Source organism: Diabrotica undecimpunctata, chromosome 3 (genome assembly GCF_040954645.1).
Source record: "Diabrotica undecimpunctata isolate CICGRU chromosome 3, icDiaUnde3, whole genome shotgun sequence".
Taxonomy (NCBI): domain Eukaryota; kingdom Metazoa; phylum Arthropoda; class Insecta; order Coleoptera; family Chrysomelidae; genus Diabrotica; species Diabrotica undecimpunctata.
In genome coordinates this window covers 88,122,417-88,146,081 of record NC_092805.1, presented here as the reverse complement: position 1 = coordinate 88,146,081, position 23,665 = coordinate 88,122,417, and the positions used below count along the sequence as shown (strand labels likewise).

At 34.3% G+C, this 23,665-nt stretch overlaps 2 protein-coding genes across 2 annotated transcripts in view; one reads left to right on the top strand and one right to left on the bottom strand.

Annotated features, from left to right (window-relative positions):
* Cals (calsyntenin 1) overlaps positions 1-23,665 on the top strand; it is a 457,567-nt gene that overhangs the window by 10,226 nt on the left and 423,676 nt on the right. The window lies entirely within an intron of this gene.
* Positions 7,171-23,665, bottom strand: part of LOC140437016 (glucose dehydrogenase [FAD, quinone]-like) — a 97,878-nt gene continuing 81,383 nt past the window's right edge. The window contains exon 4 of the mRNA XM_072526236.1: positions 7,171-11,875. Within this exon, the coding sequence (XP_072382337.1) occupies positions 10,407-11,875 (1,469 nt within the window). The 3' untranslated portion in view covers positions 7,171-10,406. The remainder of the gene's footprint in view (positions 11,876-23,665) is intronic.

The following is a 23,665-nucleotide window of genomic DNA, read 5'->3' as shown; positions in this document are numbered from 1 at the left end:
GTTTATATTAGTTTATTTTTTACTACATCTAACTCTCTGATTGTCAGTTCTTTATAATATTTTATCTTTATTCGATTTTGCGATTTTCATATATCAGGCCTATGAAAAAAAATTGACACCAGTATTCCTCAAAAATGATGCGGTTTCGATCCGTGCTACAAAAATAAAAGAGTATGGCTGATAAACCACAAAGTCGTGATCTGTCGTTCGGATTCGACGTTTAATATAGGCCCCCTATATCCATGTACAGTGTAGAGTGTACACTGTACGTTGTTCACACAAATATATGAGAGGTGATATTTACGTTCAAATTTGGTTATGGCACATTAAGAAGAAAAAGAAATCATTTTCTTCCGATTTTCGAGATTATCAGAATATAAAATGGTCATTAGTTTTTCTCATTATGATGTATTTCGAATATAATTTTTATCTAGTCGTTCATAAAGCGCAACGTTCATAAACACCCTTTGTTTGGTTCTCGGCAACTTCCTCAAACATGACTATTTACTGTTTTGCAAGACCCGATAATATATTCTCTGAAATTTCTAAGTAGTTTAGCGGCTCCATTGTTGTTCAAATTTCTAAGGAAACAAACACTTTACCAAGTTTCCGAATACTTACTTTCCCTAGTGGATTTTGTATATTTACATTATTTTTATCTACTTTAACCATTTCTTTGAAATGTTCTTGTGTCTATTGATCGTTGATTTAAATTTGATGGTGATTTGGATTTTATGATAAGTTTTTCCAAGAAGACATTTTAATTTCATTTAGTATTTTCTAGGGTGTATACTAGTTCGCTCCCTCGGTCAGATTTTAATACCCCACAGAAAAGGGGCATAGGTAAATTCGCTCCGGCCATATATTTCTTAGAAAAGATATTTGAATAATGTCTTCTCAAACTTTGTATTTACCTATTAATACAACACTAAATACCATCATCGTTTAAAAAAGAATGAGTCTTTTTTAAACAATGCTACTATATAACACTACTTCTTACTTAAAAAAATATTAAAATTATAACGATAATATCACTACAGTATTATGATGCTAGAGCCCATATTCCCTTGTTCAATATTTGATTGGGTTTTTCCGTATCAGAAGTTGCGATTGATATATTTCTTTGAAAAGATTGGTAGGTAATTAGTAGGCTACCTAAAATTTTATGATAAGAAATAGGGGTGGTGCGAATATTAACATTATTACTTTAGTTCCAGTTTGAATGTCGTTATACCTAGTTCATGATGGAGAAATCTGCAGTAAGTGAAATGTTAAGTGAAAAGATTCTTTTTGCTTTCAAATAAGTTAACAAACTCATATGTTACTGCCTTAAATTGTTTAAAGACGGAGTATCAAAAATTGAACTTAAATTTTAGTCCCAAGGTTGTGTATGCCGATTTCGAAAAAGCGATCCATGCAGCTGTAAGTGAAGTGTTTCCATCTGCGAAAATAAAAAGATTTAGGTTTCATCTAGGACAATCATGGTGGAGAAAAATTCAAAAAGTTGGTCTGGCTACTGAGTATTCAAACGACAATGAAGTCGGACAATACCTTAGATATATGTTTGGTCTACCTTTTCTAGATTCATTAGAAGTAGGCGAGTTTTTTTTTTTAGACTTTAGTGAAATATCACCAGCACAACACCAAACCGTACAACAATTTGCTGACTACTTGGTGGACAATAATTATATTTCTGAAGAGGCAGACTTTCCTCCTGAGATGTGGGCGGAAACAGTTCATCACTTGAGCGTACAACCAATGCCTGCGAAAGTTTCCATTCTACATTTAATTCGTTATTTTACAATCCGCACCCTAATATATTTCAATTTTTAGAAGTTTTAAAAGATATTCAAATTGACACTAATATAAAAATACGAAGTTCTGTGAAACCAAAAAAGTGTACCGAAAAGTACTTCTAGAGCGTCAAAAATTTGTTGATCACAAAAAAGCGGAATTAAAGCAAAATAAAATTAGTAGATTTGATTTTGTCAAATGTATTTCATTTAGATTTCTAGCGAAATAAATGCCTCGTTTTAATTTATATTTGTTTAATTTTGTAATGGTAGAGAATATCCCATATATTTTATGTTAGTTTTTACACTTGTATTGCTTTCTTATTATACCTATATTTTAGAATAGGCACAAAAATGGTTTCAGTAATTTTTAAAAACAATTCAAAATTTCTAATATAATTTCTAAATCAATCACTAACATTTTTCAAAATACATAACAGTAATGAGCGCGCTAATAGCCGGCAAAAGAACGCAAAAGATGGAAAACATTAAGTTGTGAGATAAATAGAAATGAAACTAGTGGAGATGGGAAATTTGCCGATAGAACCTGTACATTTACATTTCATTTATTGTTTCCCACCTTTAGACGTAAGAGTTTGGAAACTACCGCGTAACAGTTTTAGTTGACATCCTCCTGTGATAGGTCTAAAGGTGGGAAACAGTGAATAGAATGTAAATTTATAGGTTTCTATCGCTAAATTTTCATCTCTACTAGTTTCATCTCTTTTATCTTACAACTTCATATGTTTTCCATCGTTTGCTTATTTTGCCGGTTATTAGCTTGCTTATCACTGTATTTATATAAATATGTAACTACCAATATTTGATATAATTTCTAATATAAAATACAAAAGCCGCAGTACCTATTTTCCTGGTGTTAATTTTCCTAGAACTTAATAGATAAATAATTAAGCCGCTTGACCACGGGAGCGAACTAGGTTATGGTTTTCGGAGCGAACTAGTATGTAATTAAGAGGGTTTTTTGACCTTGGGAGCGAACTAGTGTGCTTCGATTTTCTAATACTCTTATTATCTCTCTGAACAGATTCTTTACTCTCTTTTAAATCTGTTCAAAGTATTTGGATTTTCTTTTACTAACGTGTATATTTCTTGATAGTTTCGTATACTTCCTTCATATCTTTAGTGTCTCATTATAAATGTGATTCCGATAACAGCAATAAAATTAAACAAACGGTTGTAAATATTCTGTTCTTGTGGAATTATCACAGTAACCCAAGCTGCCAGGATCTTTTTGACAAAAATACGTGGAAGTTATATAAGCTTTCTACCTGTTATTGACCGTCAATTGTTTATTTCAGTTGTAGAGTTTGTGACGGGTAGCTCTGCTAGGCAACAGACTCAGTAAAACACAAGTTTAGTCTAAATAAAATTATATTCAAAATAAATAACAAAATAAAATTAACTTCTATATTCATTCATTCTTAAGCTTTACAGCCCCTATGGATTATAGCTAACGACATGGCGTTCAAAATCCTATTTTTGGGTGAGGTGGATTATTCCTTTATGTCGTTTATAGCCTGCTGTGTGTCTTTGCTGCTGTCGTGGCTCTTTTTCCATTTCTTCCTGTCCTTGCACTGAACTTTCCAGTCTTTAAGTCATTGTTTTTTTATCATCTTCTACATCATCCAGTCATCTTCTTCTAGGCCTTCCTCTACACCTGGGGCATAATGATGTCCAGTTAGTTATCGTTCTCAGCATATCTAAGTGTGGGCGTCTCTGTACTATCCATTCTAAGTGAAGACATTTTATGTATCTGACTATAGTCTCTAAGAACTTTAATTCTTCTTCAATTTTAGCATCTGTTTGCATTCTTCCTTCCCCCTCTCTTATTACATTGGGGCCCAGTATCGTACTCATAATTTTTCTTTCTTAGTAGGCTCTCTTCCTACTTCTTGTTAATCATCGTTGTTTCCATCCCATATGTAAAAACAGGTCTTATATAGGTTCATCTTTGTTCTCTTACTTACGTGTCTTGCTTCTCAACATGTCTATAAATTCCATATGTTTTTTGCCTTTCATAATTCTTTCCTCGGTTCTCTCTTTTCCGGGACTTCTATATAATATGTACAATAAAATACCAATCTTAGTGAATAAATTGACGATGCTAAGATCCACTGTTGATACCTACGAAAGGCAAGTTAAAATATATGAAGGATGTGTTGGTCAGTACCCAAATATCAGGGAAAGACTAATCAATACTTAGTCTAGGCTAGAGGTGGCCGAATCGATCACTACTCGATACGGACGAGGAATCCGAGTCAATACTTGGTCGCCGACGGTAGGATAATTTGAACTTAGATCAATACTCCAAGACCCGGGTTAGGAGGTCTTACTAGATCAGTACTCCATCTTGAACTCCCGGAGTTGTTGATTACATTTGATCAATACTCGAAAAGTACGGTTTAGAGTTCTTACCAGATCAGTACTCTGGTCCGAACTCGATTCTCTGTCAATATCTACGCTGTTTTAAACCTTTGCCGGTGTTCTATCTCCAGCGCTCATCGAATGGTAGTATCGCTGGGATTGCGTGCATACAGAGAGGTGGCAAGCCGGTGATGGCGAGAGCTGGCGATGCCATCGTTGGTATATTCCATGTTTTAATCCATTTGGTTTTTGAGGAGTTGTCTATGCGGTAGGTGCTGTTTATGCTGGATTGATGTTTTAGTTTTGGTTTTTCTCAGTTATGGTCACATTATTGTGTCCTTCTTTTGAGTTTTGTTCAGTGTGTGTAGTGTTTTTGCGTGTTGAAATGTGTATGATCTTATATTTGTTCGTGGTTTGTATAATCTACGCCTATTTATGTGTGTGTTATAATTTGCTTTCTGAAGTTGTTACTTGTGTGCCAGATGATTGTTTATTGTGTGAGGTTGTTCGTGGTTTGTATAATGTACGCCTATTTATCTGTGTGTTATAATTTGCTTTCTGAAGTTATGTGTGTGTCAGAAGATTGTTTATTGTGTGAGGTTCGCATTGTCATGAACATCATTAGTGATACTATTCTGGGGATCTTCCTAATCGCTGGGGATGCTGGGGATCTTCATTCGATTTTATTCATTGCAGTTTGATGCCAGGTGATAACGCCTATCTTTCTGACATAATTATCCACACTATCCCACTATCTAAATCTTGGTCTACTTCTTCTCCTGGTTATGTTGGAAATGGCTAACACCGTTTTGCATGATATCTTTCATTTGCTCTGAGTTGCACTCTAATTTAATCTTTGGCTTCAGCTATTTCTTTGTTCGTCTTATATAGTTAAAACGTATACAGAAGACACCAAGTTCCATTCTGGTTTATTGGGCCTAAAATTTTTCTGGGGGCTTTTCTCTCGAATATTAAATCTATTTTAGCATGTGTTAGATATAGAAGGCACTCATGTTTCAGCTCACGCAGCTTAATGTATAGAAGCAATTTTGCTTGTTCATTTCCGGGTTGTTGTCTCTATGGAAGATGTCACTCCATCTCTTGCGCGGTCGGCCGGTACTTTTCCTATCACTTGATGATTTTACCTCGTTACTTTAACGACTCTTGTCTGCATTTTACTGATGTGATTGTTCCTTTCTTTTTTTCTATTTGTTGTCCACTTATTTATACTCTTTTTATTGTATTACCTTTATCATCTTGTCGCTCCTTATTCGATTCCTCAGCGTATTTCCTGTAGTTCTTCTGAATATTCTGATTTCTGGAGTTTCCAGCATTCTTTGTGTTTTGGCTGTGTGGGATCTTGTTTGTGGTTCGTACGTTATTATTGATCTTATACTGGCCTTATGGATTCTTCTTTCACTCACAGGTAATGTGTCGGTTACGCCATATAGTATTCTGGCTGGACAGTATTCCAAGGTATTTTATTTCCATTACTTGTTCAATGCTAACTCCATCGACTTCATACGATACTCGTTAAATTCTTTTGCTTTTATATTAAATCTCTAAAATAGTCTTTAAAGTTTATCTTCGTTTTGGGCTATCAATATTGCATCGTCTGCGAACAGAGAATTTTAATTTCATAATTCCCCATTATGTATCTTCTTCCTTTACTGACTCTCTTTATGACTTCATCCATGATTAGATTGAGTAGCATAGGGCTTAGTAAATCCCTCTGTATTACTCCATTGTCTGTATCTATAGTTCCAACATATAAGTTGTCCATCTATTATGACTTCCATCTTATCGTTTTGATAGACGTTTTGAATTGTTTGTATAATATCCAGCGGGATCTCTTTATTAGAAAGAGATGTATTACATTTTTAAGTAAGTAAGTAAGTCTTACTTTGTCAAATGTCTGCTTCAAGTTGATCATACATAGGAATGCGGGTCTATTGTATTCTAATGTTTTCTTTGTATTCTAAAGCTTTCTCTGTTTTATGACGAATGTTACATCTGTACGCGACCTTCTCATACGGAAACCTTGTTGCTAAGTTTATGAACTGATATTCGTTCTTACAAAATTTTAGTTGTAAGTTTCTGGGTAGTATTTTTGTAGTTTTCTCTGTAGTTTTCTTGTTGTTTCTTATCGGCCTTTTCTACATTAGAACTGGAATTATGAAATTGGGTTTGTATAACGTGATCTTGTTAGATAGCGGCTTGATTAATCGAAACAACTTATCCTCTACGATTTTATACTTTGGGGTTTATTGTGCTTCTCAGCCCAGGTAAGAGAATGGTTACATAATTATATTATTATAGTCACCAACATGAAAGTTTTCTCTCATGTTTAAGAGTTGTTCCCTGCTCTCTTCCCGATTTCATGACTTTAGTTCTTTTTTATTGGTCATCAAACCTATATTCTCTATACAACGAATATAGCCTTACATTTAAGATCCAAGTCATCTATGTGGACTTCGCATTGTGGTTTAGGAATTCTGTGTTAGTATTGAGTAAATACTGGCCTGCCTGGAAGCACTAACACTGGTGAAGAAACTGCTATGGTTTGTTCTTATTACTTCACTGCAGGTGCGATGCTGCAAGAGTTCAATAACTAATAAAGTTTTTTATTAGATTTATAGATTTGTATATTTTAAAGCGATCGTTAGGTCTCGTAGATCTTTCCACACTGCGAGCTGAAAGATCGCTGAAAGCCTACATACCTATATATTTTATTCCAAAAGATTTAGACTTATAGCATCCTCGGAGCTGCTATTCCAGGTATTTATGACGTTAACGAACAATTACTCTGCAGTTGCAGACAATATATTCAGTCATTTCTTCTTCCTTTTTTACAAAATCGGCATGTTTCTCTTTCCACTTTTCCCATTTTACAGAAATGATATCTGAGTGCGTAATATACAATGAGAACATCTGAAATTTTATTAGGTTCTGTTTTTAAAAAATTAGCACCACTTTGATTTTTATCATTTATTAACGTATTTTAAGTAACACATGACACAACTAACAGTAATAAATAATACTCTGAATTTTTACTAAATCTAAAATACTAATTTTTGAACTTTAGTTGAATAACACTTTGGTTTCAATTTGAGGTATATTCTAACAAGAATATATATATATATATATATATATATATATATATATATATATATATATATATATATAGTTTATTATATATGTATATTATAATATAACAAGATAACAAAAGACAACGTTGCCTAATGCACCAGTAGGTTTCCAAGATTTTTTTACAAATACGAGCAGCAACTAACCCAAAAATAGAGGATATGGTTTTTGAAGATCGTCCATTAATTGAGAGAGATTTACTTGACCCTAGGGATCTTACTAAGCAGTGCCAACTTTTGATTAAATATTTGGATTTCGGAAAGTTGTGTGCACAATGGCCGCATTCACTAACAGTGAAACGAAAACCACGAATGTGACTTCCGCAATATTTGGAGCGTTTTAGAAAGGATAAGAACTATTTTATGCATCGTTTCATCATTATGGGTGAGACTTGGGTTCACTACCGTAATCTTAAATCAAAACAAATTGCTGGGAGTGGTGTGAACCCGGTACTTCGGCACTGGAATGAGTTTAGAGTTACAAAATCGACCAAGACAGTTTTAGATATTTTTATCAAATGGAGAACAGCAATGGAAGCTTATTTTGACAATCTTCCGTATGGAATCCATAAATGATTAGATGACTGGAACAACTGTATGTTAGTTGTTCGGGAAAATTACTGCATAATAATAATGTATCTCGAACCATAAAATCGGGCTTTTTATCGAAGGATAAAACTATTGAACACTCTTCATTCATCCTTTATTGAACAAACGTCAAATATAAATTGTTTAAAGTTCATCTACACAAAATAAATTAGCTCGTGTCTGTGTTAGAAGTACCACATATGCATCTTAGGTAATGCTAAATAGCATATGCCGCTAATAAAGAACAACTCATAAAAAGAGGAACGATATATGGTTATACTATCATAGGGTCTAAGGTAATTCCCTATACGACTAGATTCAACTCTTCAATCTCCAGCTAGTCTTTGATGCACAAGCCAAAAGCCCGTTTATATCAGCTGTCTGGGAAAGAGATTAAAATTTCGATTTGTTTTGTGAGTCAAAATAATCGTGATCAATCTTAGGTGCTCAAGAAACGTCGATAACAAGTTTCTGCACTCATAACATTGATCTCACATCCTGAAAGAAGGTCTCGAAATACCATTTCCATGAAAGTCCACAAAATGGATTCATTCAAAAATCAGCAACTGGAATCGCATTAGAAAAGCTATCGTCTCGGCTGCAAAAAGCCATTCCAAGAGGCTATAGGAAAAATTAGATTACAGGGTGGGATGATGATGAAGGACTATTATATAGTGAATTCAAAGATCGAGAAACCTCGGGAATTGCCGATGAGTTGTTATCGCTTCTTGATGAAAAAAGACAAAAACAAAAATGGACGCATACAACTGAAAATGTAGACTTCAAAAATTCTAGTAGAAACTCTGTTGGGGAAACTTGGTGGTCGTACAACACCAATAAACAATTAACAAAAAAAATTACTCCTGATCCAGATAGCTACTAGAACACTGAACTTATATCGGGTTCCATCCCATAAAGTAACTACTATTAAAGTTAAACAAGAACTTAACTTTTTAAAAGGGAAATACAAGACCTAAACAGTCTCTCGCAAACTTTTAGGGTGGAAGAGGTTCAAACTGCAATCAAAGATTTAAAATTACCCGGATTTAATGGACTAGCACCAATCGCCATTTTAAAACTTGATAAGTCAAATGACAAACCAGAAAACTTCAGACCCACATTTTTATCGACTGTGCCTTTTGTTTTGGAGAAACATATTTATAACAGAATCGCTGGCACAATCTTACAGAAACTCCCTACGGAGCTAGCTGGTTTTAGATCCAATAGGAGCTGTTGTGACCAGGTAGTATCACTATAATTAAACGGCTTTCAAAATTGTCTCAAAACATCCGCGGCGTTTATAGGCCTCACAGCAGCTTATTTAAAATGAGAAATGCCAAATTGAAAACGAGAAAGGCCAAATTGAACACGAGAAATAATTTTTAAAAGATTTGTGAGACAACTTATGGATTTCCGGCTGTTACTCTGCGATGTTCAGCTATAGCCCTGGTCTATTCTGTAGCGAAATATTGGGCTCCCCTATGGATGAAGGGTTCCTTACCACGGTGTGCCGCTATCCAACTTTACAGTAGGTACTATGCGCATGATAATCGTATCGTTCAGAATGTACACCACTCAAATGGCTTCGTGTCCTATCAGGAATGGCCCCTCCTGACATACACAGAAACAGTATGCTAGTAAGAGAAAATAAAAATATAAATAATAATCCTGCCTAGTACTCCATCCTATTAAACTAGTTCCAGGAGTTTCAGTGCTGAGAGCGGTAGGTGTGTTGACATCTAACAAAGTGGGGTAAGATTCGGTCTCCAGATTGTGACTGCGGTCATGAAACGCAATGTATAAAATACATTACTTCCGGGACCATGGAGTGACTTCGTTGAAACAGTCGTTGAAGCAATAAACTTATACGTATACTCGACATCAAAGTTTAATAAATATGTTTTAATCTTATTTGTAATATTTTCATTTTCTTGTAAAGTTGGTAGTTTATTGAATTTTCCCTAATTTATGCCATACGCTAAATAAATAATCCCATAAAATATAGTAGTTAAAATAAAAATGCCACAGGAAAAGTTTCAGAACCACGACATCTATGTCATATCTCTATTCTGTTAATTACATCTTCAATTACCCTCCTAACGAATACTGTTATATGATAATGTTCTGAAACTGTTATCTTGTGGCATGTCATTATATTTATATGGAATTAAGCCACAATTGATTGTAATGATAAATACATTTTTAATTAAAAAATTTGTCGTTTCAATTTCTACTCCGAAAATCGTTTTCAAAAAAGATTATTTAAGAATTTTGTTAAAAAGGTGTATTAATAAGCTCCAAGATTATTGACAAGGACCTTTTTTAACAAAAGGCGGTTATACTCATTTTTAACAAAATTCTTAAATAATCTTTTTTGAAAACGATTTCCAGAGTGGAAATCGAAATGTCAAACAATCAATTATAAAATGTAATTTTTAATACAATCCGTTGTGTCTTAATCCCATATAAATATAATATTTAACTATTAAATGACTTATGCTCTATACTCATACTTAAGCACATCAGAAATTTTTTCACCGATCATCGTACATGGCGCGTTCGGATGACCTGCAAAAGTGAAGGGAAAAATACTCGCATCGGCTACCCTTAGTCTTTTAACACCATAAACGTTAAGGTTCCAATCAACAACAGCTCCTTTTTTAGGATCAGTCCCTGTGGGACAAGTTCCCGCTGGATGGTAAGCTGCCATACCCATAGTTCTTATATAACAATACCAGAAATTTTGACTCAAAAATTTGGTATTGGCACAAGTTGGTAGTTGTTTAACTTCCAGAACTGGTGCTATAGATTGAAAAGCATCAGTCTTCGTTAGATTTAGAGCGAACTGTATTCCTTGGTAGATTGTATCTATATCTTTATGACCTGAGTCAGTTAATAGATTCAAATTTATTAGAGGATACTCATACGGACTGCTGCTTTTTAATCTCACAGTACCTTGTGAACGACTTTCGAGCAGTAGAACTGTTAAGCTGAAGGGGCCGTTTATAGTCTGGTTGTATAAGGCATTCCAAGTTTCATTATTGATATTCTGAAATTTTTGACCTAATGCAGATGGAGTGGAAGAGGATAAAACTATTTCAACGTCGGGATACTCGCGGTCTGGTTCTAGTTTTGTGTTATAGAAGAGTGCACCATCAATCTTGTTAGCAGCAGCTAGATCTCCCACTCCGTGTAAGTAATCTTTTATTTCATCTTCTAAAGGTTTCGATTGTGGGGTATAATTCGAAGAAAATGGCAAACCGCAATAAACTGTTTCGTGTAAATGGCTACCCACTTGTAGATCTTGTATTACAGAAATATTAAACCGCTTTAGATGTTCTTTAGGCCCTACTCCCGAAAGCATTAAAATATGAGGTGAAGAAAATACTCCTGCAGATAGTATTACTTCTTTTCTAATTTTTGCTCTAAAAGTTTTTTTTTCTCTCGTAAAAATAACTCCGGTTGCCTTTTTTGTTGAGTTATTTATCTCGATTTTGATAACGTAACTGTCTTGAGAGATAAATAGATTGCTTCTTCCAGCTACTGGCTTCAAAAAAGCCGTTGCTTGATCAAACCTTCTTCCATCTTGGGTGTTCAATTGTAGTATAGTAGATCCTACTTCTCTTTTTCCATTGTAATCTGTAATATTTATACCTAATTCCTTATTAGCTGCAAGAAACATTCTGGTATAGTTAGATGGGGGTTGATGATGGGTCGTGTAAAGACGCCCTTGTGTTCCGTGGTAGCTCCAATCTATTACCGCTTCTGCGTTGGTTTTAACGAAATCTTCGGATTTCTTGAAATACTTAAGAACGTTGTCATAGTTCCAACTGGGGTCTTTAACTAATTGTGCCCAATGGTCGAAATCTTTTTTGTTTCCCCTTGCGTAGACCAACTCGCTGATTAAAGATGTTCCTCCCATGCCTTTGCCCGTGGGAGAGTTGCACTGTTGGTTTACTGTACCTAGAAAATGAAAGAAGAATAAGATTTTGCCTAACATCATGACATATCGTTTTAGTATATTAGTAATTCATCTAATAGTTATAAGGGAATAAAGATTGCGCAGAAGAAAAATCCATGTAGTAATTTTTTGGTTAGTACAAAACAAGTGAATAATACAGGGTCGGCAACAAAATCTTAGGATAATTATTTTAATTTAACAAATTAATCTTTTGTCATATCACGCTTGTAGTCGATGATAAGCTGTATTCTCTTGGGCATGCATTGAGCAAAGTTCAACTTAGCAAAGTATTCTCCTTCCATGGTCACCCACAACCTCTTCAACTCCTCTTTCAACTGATTTATGTTGCTTGGTCGACTCTCTTGAACCTTATTTTTTATAATATTCCAGGCGTTCTTGATGGGATTTAGGTCGGGCGAGTTACACGGCCATTCCAATACGTTGATATTTGTCACTGTCTTGGCCTTGTGAGCAGGGCACCATTGTACATAAAGAGGTCACATTCGTAAATTTCCCAAAAGTTCAATAAATGTTGTTCTAGAACAGTTAGATAGTTGCTTGACCTCATTCTAACATTCTTAGGCAAGAAATAAAACCCTGCTCTTCCTTTATTTCCATTAACGCATTTATACCATTATATTTTCAGGATGTTTGACGGTTTTAACTGTGAACTTTGGATCGTACCTTGACGCGGTGAGTGGACGACGAACAAATTTGGAACTTCCTCCTACTAACCTGAACGTACTTTCGTCACTGAACATGACCTTTTTTTACTATTCAGGTGACTAGTGCTGATACTTTTTAAAAATAGCTAATCTTTTTTTCTTCATTGATTTTGGAACCAAAGGCTTCTTTGCAGCACGTCGACTTGGCAATGCTAGTTATTTCGGAAGGCGGTGACGAATCGTTTTTGTTGAAACATTCTGAAGGAGATAAGGATATTTATTTTTGTTTTGTTTTTTAGAAGCTCTATAACTAGGTTTTCTTTCCGGAACAGTCCCTGAAGGCAACGACGCTGCCGACCGTTTTAATTGATAAATTGCCTCTCTTGAAACACCAATATCACGTGATACGGTAATTATAGAGTCCACTTTCTTAAGTAACGTTAAAGCACAAACGTTTTGTTCATTTGTGAGTTTCTTTCGACACATATTTTTTACTTAAATTTAGAATTTAATATCAAACTTTGCTCAGTAAGTGAAAAGAAGTTTAACCTCGACTGCTCACACAAAACCAACTGTATGTACAGTACAAACCCGTAGAAAAAACTAAAGAAACTAAGTTGTCACTATGTCAGTAAACGACAGACAGCAACTATCGCGAGTACGTTATCCCGCACCACTCAAATGCTAAACAAGCGCAAATAATTCGAATGTATTTATTTGGCAATGTAAAGATTTTTTCCGGCGCTGTATACTGGAAAATGAGTTTGGAGAAATTTTAGATATAGAAAATTACAAAATGAAAGAGAATTTGAAACAAAAGGTTTGTGAATAGTTATGAAAAAACTACAAATGGAGATTTGTAATTAGGAGAGATTAGTGATTATCGTACTCTAGTTATATTATTCATCTCAAGAAATTTCGAATGCTGTGGTACATTGGTAACGTTTGTATCTCAAATATCATTATTAGTTGTTATTAAAGAACGGGAAACATCTTTTTTAGTAAGAAATCGTGTGGGAAGCTTTAGTAGCAAGATGACAAAATTCATTTAAGTTTATTCCCAGTTTGCCTTTGTTGCGTCCAAAATCTACTGGTGAGCATGCACATACTCTTCCATCCTCCTTTTTAAAGTGACGTGTCTTTAAAACATTCCGACTTGTCCTTTTTGTTACCAGTTGACCACAAATAAAACCCTCGGACTGTATTATGCTTTATCCTGAATATAAACATTTGCTTTGAATAGGAACATACGTGCAACTGAATAAGTCATTTTTTGAACACGAAATAGAGATGACACATGGCGCAAATGTTAATGTCGTACAATTGTCACAAAAGAACACTTGAGCTTCCACATAAACGTGATAAATGCGGAACACAGAGTGCTTGGAAACAAATGTAAACTTCATGACGTCTCCTGAATTAAATCCTAATCTGGGTCAACACGATTTCGACGCCCGTCCGCAAAAAATTCAGTGAAATGTACTAGCGCCATTCGGTTGAAATATCCAGCACATATTGTCACAGAATTTTAACTGTCGCTCTATCTGGAAGTTTTTGATAAAAATCAGATGAATTAAACATTTATTTTTGTAAATATGGAATACTTTCGTGTGTATGAAGTGTTTTCATCTTTCAAAATAAACAATTCTTTCTTTTGTATAAAGCTGAGCAATCTACATTAAAATCTATAAAGAATAAAAGTGCTTATCTTTGACATTCTCGAAATATTCAAAAATGTCTTCGAAAAAGTATTCGAAATATGGTGAGCTGGAGACGATATCCTGGTCTGGACGAAAAATGATTTTTCTTTAAAAAATGTGCCTCATGTACCTTAGACGAGGCTCAGTTTCAAACGAATATTTTATGTTCATAGTTGACTACACCGATACTGGCTACATACCTGCAGAATTGCTAAAACACACCCCTTCGGCATTAATACAAGAATTAAAACAAATACTACTATAAAACTACTCAGAACCGCTTAAAGTCGATAAAGGACTTCGACAAGGATGCTGCCCGTCATCAACCTTATGTAAACTTCATATAGACGGACTGACGGACGTAACACTAAAAAGCTGAAACAATAAATGTGGACCGATGGGAGTTAAAATTGGCGACAACTATATATCCATAGCCTTTAAATTTGGAATTGAATAATTGAATTTGGAAGCTGGAAATCAATTACGATGAAATGCAATACATGACATCGCAAACACCGCAGAAGACCTGGAGATGAATAACAACTCATTTAAACAAACAAATGAATATAAATACTTGAGGGTAACTTTAACAAATACAGGCTCAAATGAAACGAATATTATAAAATTATACATTATAATAACATTGACTACACTCAGTTATATGGAGCGACGATATCACAACCAAAACTAAACACTGAATCTTAAAAACAATAGTGTAAGGCTGCTCACTTTATAACTTATGGGTGACGTGGGTCGTGGACGTGGCTGACAAATAAATGAATGCAAAACAGAATAAATGCAATGGGAATGATGTTTTGGAGAAGAAGCTACAGATTAAAAATAATGGACAAGTGATAAATGAACGAATTAGAGATCTAATGAATGTGAAGGAGACACAAAATGACGAAATCGAAAAACGAAAATTACTCTGGTATGGACATATGCGAAAGATGGACGAGTCACTAATATCGCTGAGAACTTGGAAATGGAAACCAAACAGAAGTAGGAGAAGAGGATGTCCTAGATTACAGTGGAACGGACAAACAAAAACAATTGAAGATGATATATTGGACAAGAAGAAATGGCGATTGGGGTGGGGAGTCTTACTGCCCTTGGTGACACTTCTACGAAGTCATAGGGCTCGAGTTAATAATACTGAAATGTATGGAGCACAGAAAGTGTTCCGCCGTCCCATCTTCAGCCTGACAAAATCTGCAATCCGCACTTTCTGCCCGATTTTTATTCATGTGTTCCTTTAGGCGACAGTGTCCCGTTAGAAGACACGATAATTCTCAGATCATTCCTAATCATATCTAGTAAATCTTTGGATCTTTTCTTCTAATATATATATATATATATATATATATATATATATATATATATATATATATATATATATATATATATATATATATAAATGTCTTCTATATCTATAAATGTTCTTCGAAGGTTTATGTATAAAAGCCTTGATAATTGAGTTTCATTTAAGTCAAGAAGGTGATTTACTGATTTAAAATCTGTCATTTTCTATGATGGTTACAAAAAGCTTAAAGATAAAATAAAAAAGAAACTCTTGATAATTTGTACTATTTGGATCTAATCGCACAAGGATTAATGTGTATGTCCCTTGTTGGGATCTTGTAATCATATCCCACGTGTGTGAAATTATTAAATAATCTCAGGTTCTATAGGTGCTAGTTCACTGATGTAAAGGTAATTAGCCGTGTACGTAAGGTACGTACCAGCGGGTCTGTTTCTTAAAACGCTTAAATCTAGACCAAAAAATATAAAAGAGAAGTGAGTTTAACATATTTATTCTATTTGAAAACTTTACAAAAAAGGATATGAAGATGTACATGAAAGTATAATAATAATAATGGCAAATACTAATAATACTAAAACTAATTTAAATTCCCAGAAACTAAAACTACGAAATTGTACCTATAATGTTCCGTACACTAAGAAAGTCTCGAAAGTCTCGAGTTAATAATACTGAAATGTATGGAGCACAGAAAGTGTTCCGCCGTCCCATCTTCAGCCTGACAAAATCTGCAATCCGCACTTTCTGCCCGATTTTTATTCATGTGTTCCTTTAGGCGACAGTGTCCCGTTAGAAGACACGATAATTCTCAGATCATTCCTAATCATATCTAGTAAATCTTTGGATCTTTTCTTCTAATATATATATATATATATATATATATATATATATATATATATATATATATATATATATGAAAATTACTGAGTTCTCGGGAAGAACCGCGTTGAGAATTTAAAACTCGACGTTTCGGCACCCATTTTGGAGCCATTATCAAGAGGGATACGGTTCGGTTCGAGTTCGGGGTCTCAATCTGCCTACTCCCCTCACTCGAGACGTACCAGTATCGTGTTCTATATTGCAAGAACTGTCTCTCGGCACTGAGGTCTCAATCTGCCTACTCCCCAGTGTCGAGTGACTCACTGTGAGTCACTCGACACTGGGGAGTAGGCAGATTGAGACCTCAGTGCCGAGAGACAGTTCTTGCAATATAGAACACGATACTGGTACGTCTCGAGTGAGGGGAGTAGGCAGATTGAGACCCCGAACTCGAACCGAACCGTATCCCTCTTGATAATGGCTCCAAAATGGGTGCCGAAACGTCGAGTTTTAAATTCTCAACGCGGTTCTTCCCGAGAACTCAGTAATTTTCATTTATCTGACCGCGGAAACTTATCCGAACATATATATATATATATATATACACATATGTCCAAAAGTTTGGAATATTGGAATATTTCATCTTTTTATTGATTTTTATATGTAAAATCGTCTGAATAGTTAAACATTATTTTGTTTTAATTCTCAATAATACTAAATAAATCTCAAAACCAGATAAACGATATGCAAAAAAATTATTTATTGTATTGGAGTGAAAAACATACAATGTACAACTTACATTTAAAAATAAATTAGTATAGAAAAAAATAATTTTTAATAAAACTAATAATTAGTATTTCCTCCATTGGCCTGTATGCATGCCTGTAGGCAATTCGGCATGTTGCCTATTAACTGGTCGAGCTTGGTTTGCGGAATTCTCTCCCATTCTTCACGAGCAGCATCTTTTAGTTCTCGAAGTGTAATAGGGGGATTGTTTCGCTTCTTGATGCGTGTTTTGAGAATGTCCCAAGCATGTGCAATAACGTTCATGTCAAGGTAATTCGAAGGCCACTGTAATTTAGATATTCCTTCTTTCAGAAAATTTGGTACTGCTGCCGTTCGATGAGGAGGTGCGTTGTCATGCATAAACAAAAGTTTATCAACTACTGCCCCTCGGAATAGACGTACGACAGGATTTAAAACTTCCTCGATGTACACAGCACCAGTGACTTCTCTCCAGAACCAGCAGTGGCGTCCGTGTACCACTCATAATACCACCCCAAACCATAATACTGCTACCTTCAAATGGGACACGCGGTTGGGCTGTTTCTAGTCGGGCTTGTCGTTCTGAGGCCCTCCAAACCAGTGTTCGAATTAGATACCAACCCAATTTTTGACTCATCAGAAAACATCACGTTATTTCAGCTAGGACCATGATGCACCATTTCTCTAGCCCATTGCAAGCTTACTATTTTGTGTTGGTAGGTTAGCTTAGGAACACGTAGCGGTCTTCTACAATACAAATTTACTGCATTTAGTCTGCGTGTTATTGTTTGCCGTGAAATATTCAGTCCTTGAAGCCTAGAAATTTCTCTGGATATACCACTTGTAGATTCCAGACGATTTCTACGAGCTATTAATGTTATTTGCCGGTCTTGTGCTGCTGTTGTACATCGACTTCTGCCACTTCTGGGACGATCCTTGACGTCATTTGTATCTTGGATTTTTTTTTAATTTTTGATACAGCACTCTGAGTAACATCAATAATATTGGCGATATAACTTGACTAAAGCACTGTTGTAACAAAGCAATTACTCTAGATCTGTCAAAATGAGATATCACGTTTCTAGACATTTTTAAACGGCTCAAATCAAATTTAAACAAAGACTGAAATAATGTGTAAATACACTAATCAGCTGAATATGACCAAAATCATACAAAAACGATTCAAATTTTCTATCATTTTAATTTAAAAACGGTCTAGAATGAATATCAACAACAATTTTAAAACCACCATAGGCGTAGATATATTATTTGTACGTATTCCAAACTTTTGGACATGTGTGTATATATATATATATATATATATATATATATATATATAAATGTCTTCTATATCTATAAATGTTCTTCGAAGGTTTATGTATAAAAGCCTTGATAATTGAGTTTCATTTAAGTCAAGAAGGTGATTTACTGATTTAAAATCTGTCATTTTCTATGATGGTTACAAAAAGCTTAAAGATAAAATAAAAAAGAAACTCTTGATAATTTGTACTATTTGGATCTAATCGCACAAGGATTAATGTGTATGTCCCTTGTTGGGATCTTGTAATCATATCCCACGTGTGTGAAATTATTAAATAATCTCAGGTTCTATAGGTGCTAGTTCACTGATGTAAAGGTAATTAGCCGTGTACGTAAGGTACGTACCAGCGGGTCTGTTTCTTAAAACGCTTAAATCTAGACCAAAAAATATAAAAGAGAAGTGAGTTTAACATATTTATTCTATATGAAAACTTAACAAAAAAGGATATGAAGATGTACATGAAAGTATAATAATAATAATGGCAAATACTAATAATACTAAAACTAATTTAAATTCCCAAAAACTAAAACTACGAAATTGTACCTATAATGTTCCGTACACTAAGAAAGTCTGATCTATTCGTTCTTCATGCCTTTACGTGTGAAATTATTAATAAGCTTTTAAGACATATGTCATTACCTTATCTGCTGGGTTCACGGGTATCACTTGCCTAGATATATGCCGCAACTCAGCAATTCTATCTTACAGCTTCCACTAATTGGCCGCGAGGAATCACTTACAATACAAAACGTGACGAGAAATATTGAGATTTTCATTCAAATTATACGTCGCGTCGTTCACCAGAGTAATTGTAAGGCACTATGAGTGCTTGTGTCTTCTTCCACAGACATTTTTCGACTGTGTCGATGTTGTGGTTTTAGTACTTGAGATAGGAAAAAAGATGCTGCTGTATGACATCAGCATATGTTGACCATTCCTGTTTATTATATCGATACCGTTTAACCATTCACAATAAAAAATTAGTCAAATAAGCAAAGTAGTGATATAATTTATCATATAAATAACTTTATCGATAGCAATGCCAAAGTACTTTCATTTGGAAAACTTAAACTAACCGATATCAAAGCAGAGTCGGTATTTCCTCTATTGGAATCAACTCATTCGTTTTTAATGGCTAAAAATTACGGAAAATACGAAACTTTAATTAAAAAAATCTAAGCGTGTTGCCGTCGTGGTTGTTTATCTTCATCTCTTGTTATCTCGAGGTCTTCCATTCTTGCATATTTGTTTCTATGACCGCTACATTATTTTTATTTTGTGTTTATACTAGGTATCATTAATAATTCTTTCCATATTATACATCTTAGATCTTTTTCATTCATTAAATGTATTTAGTATACTTTTAGTGCTTTCCGAAACATTTTAAACCCTTTTAATGCGTTTATTTAAAAACTTTGCCAACATAAATCTTAATATAAATTGTAACCAAAAAATACGCTTTTTATAGTCTTTTTGCTCAGCTCGAGAATATTTTGACAGATTTCTTGTCGGAAACACACAGCATAAAGATTCCTACCTCTGAGTATTAATAGCTCAAATCAACTTACTCTTGCAGGCTTTTTTCATTAAAAAAAAAAGAAGAATAATCATAATGAACAAAAGTAGTAAAAAATAATTACTAAATTTACTAGACAGTTGGGACTGGGATCAGTAAACCGAGGATACTCAATATTCTCAATGTATGAAGTTCACGAGAAAGGCAACCTCACTTTTATATGTACTGGATTTTGAAAAACTTATAACAAACTAACAAAAGCTAAAACAAGACAAGTCATCTATGATTTAAAACAAATGAAAGAGGACGTAAAAGAAATTATATATGAGATAAAACAAATGGCATTTGACAGTATACCCTCCTCCTCATTCCTTGAGCACTTTTCAGGGCGTGGTGACACTCTAAATATTGTTAGCTTGCTGTCTCTATTGGTTGCGATCCTGTGCCATATGGACAGCTTCATGTAGGGATTTTCCCATCAGAGTCTTCATTTGGTCTGCCCATTGTGTTGGAGATCTTCCTCTTGGTCTTCGGCCTCCTACCTTTCCTTGTACGTTTCTCTGCCCATGTGGCTGAAGTAATTTAGGTATCTGTTGGATTATCTTATGGTAGATAATATTAATTAATGGTGTGGACTGTAAATTATCTTTTATGTGAGTAAATAGAATTATTTATTAACTTTTTGTACAAACTAATTATTACAACATGTGAATTTGTGAATACTAGAAAACGTGGCGTCTTCTTGGATATTACTTGATTAATGTCAATCTTATGTCACTTGCCGACTTGATCCCGCCAGGTTGTATGTTGGAACACAAAACGCACAGACATGTGACAGGCTCTATGTTGAAGCACTAAACTAATTTGCTTATTAAATTGTATTTGGTATTAAAATGTCCTAACAGTATCCTCGGTTTACTATTTAAATAGCCTGTCTGTTATGTGAAGCTTTCAGAATTGACAGGTTGGTTTTGTATTCTGGGCAGATTCTGGACAAAACCAACCCACATTTCGAAGGCTTCGATCTTACTTCTTTCTATCTTTCAGCTGCGTATGTAGAAAGGGGAAAAATAAGGACATAAGGATAAGAACAAAATAAGGATAATTGACCAACCTGAGCTTAGTATTCCTTTTTATTGTTCGGTCTTTCCATATATTACTTAATTTAGCTGTTGCAGTTCGGGCCATTGCTAGTCTACGCTTTATTTCTGAGGAGCTATCGCCATTGTTGGTTATCAGGGAGCCTAAGTATACAAATCATTTTTTTTGTTTTTTCGGTGTTGATCTGAAGTTCGAATTCTTTGTTTATCCGGCTTAGCTGTTCGGTGGTGGTGATCATTTTGACTTCATTCGTTCCTACTTAAAGTGTGTCATCTGCTTTTCTCAGGTTTCTAATTTTTCTATCTTCTATAGTGATTCCCTTATTTTTGGTAATGACAGTATTTACGAAAAAGATACAAGACCAAATATATCGTAGATAGAAATATGTATTTATTTTACATGCATCTGAGAACTTTTTACTCTTTCTGACGTATTACTTTTTCTACACTTTCCTTAATCCTCCGAACTGTTACGGTGTTAAAAATAATGTTTAAATTTTTTTCCAACAAGATACATTCAAAAGAAACTTTCAATGAAAGATTTAAATTTTCAGGTAAAAATATTTCCTAGAATAAGTGTAGATTTTTAACATCAAACAAGTTTTAGTAAGGTACGAAAGGGCAATATGTAAATAATGCATTATTTTTTATGATGGTAGTCCCAAAAATAATTTTTATTGACCTTACACCGCATCAAAGGAAGTCACATTGGAATAGACGATTAGAGTATTGGATTTTTACAATGATACCTTTTGAATTTTTTATCTATCAAAATTTGAAATTGTTCCTAACCATCAAATCGTATATCACAAACGTGATGGATAGCTCGTTTCCCAAAATCAGACGAACCAGGTTCACCAGATGGATCAAGTTCTATAAAGATAGTCGAGCTACATTCCTTTTTTTTAAGGGAACCAGTTCCAAAGCTTCGTAGAAATTACTGGAATTTTTTTTTTGTACGAATACGTTTGTATAATAGCAATGCATTTGTGGTGCCCATGCCTTCAAAACGCAAAAAAGGCAAATCATAATATTTCGACGTTAGCACGAATATGATAGTGACCTATTTAAATGTAAAATGGGCATTTATACTTGTTGTATTGATTCCTTGAATCCATTATTCGCTCGCTTTTTTACATTGTTCTTTGAAATCCAACACAACTAATATGCTTAGTGATCTCGGTACTATGTTCACCATAGTTTGCATAAACGACAGTATCCCCAGTATAAATTTTTCAGATTCAATGAATCGGTAAAATCGAATGAATGACGAATTGTCTAAAGTACGTTTTCCTTACTTATTCACATCTATCGACCCAGTCTCCTGGTCGTAGATCTCTCTCTGACATTGCCTTTTGGATTCCATCAAGCTTGTTGTTTTCAGTCTTCCTCGTTTTTTTCGCTCAGGTGGCTGCCAATTCAATATTTTCTTCGGTAGGCGATGGTTTGTTATTCTCTGTACATGTCCGTACGAAATAAGCTGTTTTGCTGTATTTATTCTATGGTGGTGGTTGTTCTCTCCATGATTTGTCTTATTCTTTCATTGGTTACGTGCTTCATTCTCGATATACCTGCTGATCTGTGCCAAAAATCCATTTCCGGAACAAGGAGTTTTTGTTCCGTTCTCTTAGTGAGTTTCCATGTTTCACACATAAAGTAAGTATACCGCTTTTAAAAATGCTGATAGATGTATCTTTTTCGGTTTAGAGATAGTTTTTGACCACAGTCAAAGTCATTAGGTCCGTCTCTTTCTATCTTTGCTCTCAAATAGATATATTCAAAAGATCTCGACGAAATTACATCTTCATCTTCTTCCATTTAAAATATTTTTTAAAGATTTTATATTCTACTTGTGTTTTTCAAACAAATACCTTAAACTTAACATTTTGTTAATTAGTATATTGTTAATAGTACTTGTATACGTGTTGAAATAAATTACTTCAAAAGTATAAGACAAAAGCAATCACAAAATTTATTACTGTCGGTCCTGTTTCTAACGAAAGTATTCCAAAATATATTCAAAATACCTAGTAACAAATACTTTTCTACGAAAAAGTGGCAGGAACCGCAGGCAACAACACGAGCTGACTCGAAACAGCTTTGAAATTATTATTCTCGAATAATAAATACGGAAACCCTATTTTCGTAAGGTTTTGTTTCGTAATGTCTAAATGAAGTAGTGCAAGTAAGGTGAACTTTTATATTTAAAATGTTTTATGTTCGAATTACGAGCTATAAAAGGGGTTTCTTTGTTCGAAATCCAACATTACAATAGAGTTAAAATACATGATGGAGAAGAGGAAACAGGAAAATGCAAGTCCGATAATAAGCTCGCTTAGCTACAAAATTACAAAAATACAAATTGCCAGTGGATAAAAAAGTTATTTCTTTTGAATTATTTAACTGTCGTTGATTAGTTGATTTAAATATAACATTGACGACAACTAATTTAATCTGGCGTGGCTGATTAGTACGGTCAAATGTTTTGTAATTAGGCATTATTTTACTTATTTTAATAGTTTTTCACTATTTTACAATTTTCATCAACTTGACTTTTATAGTTGAATGTATGGTTAAAGATAACT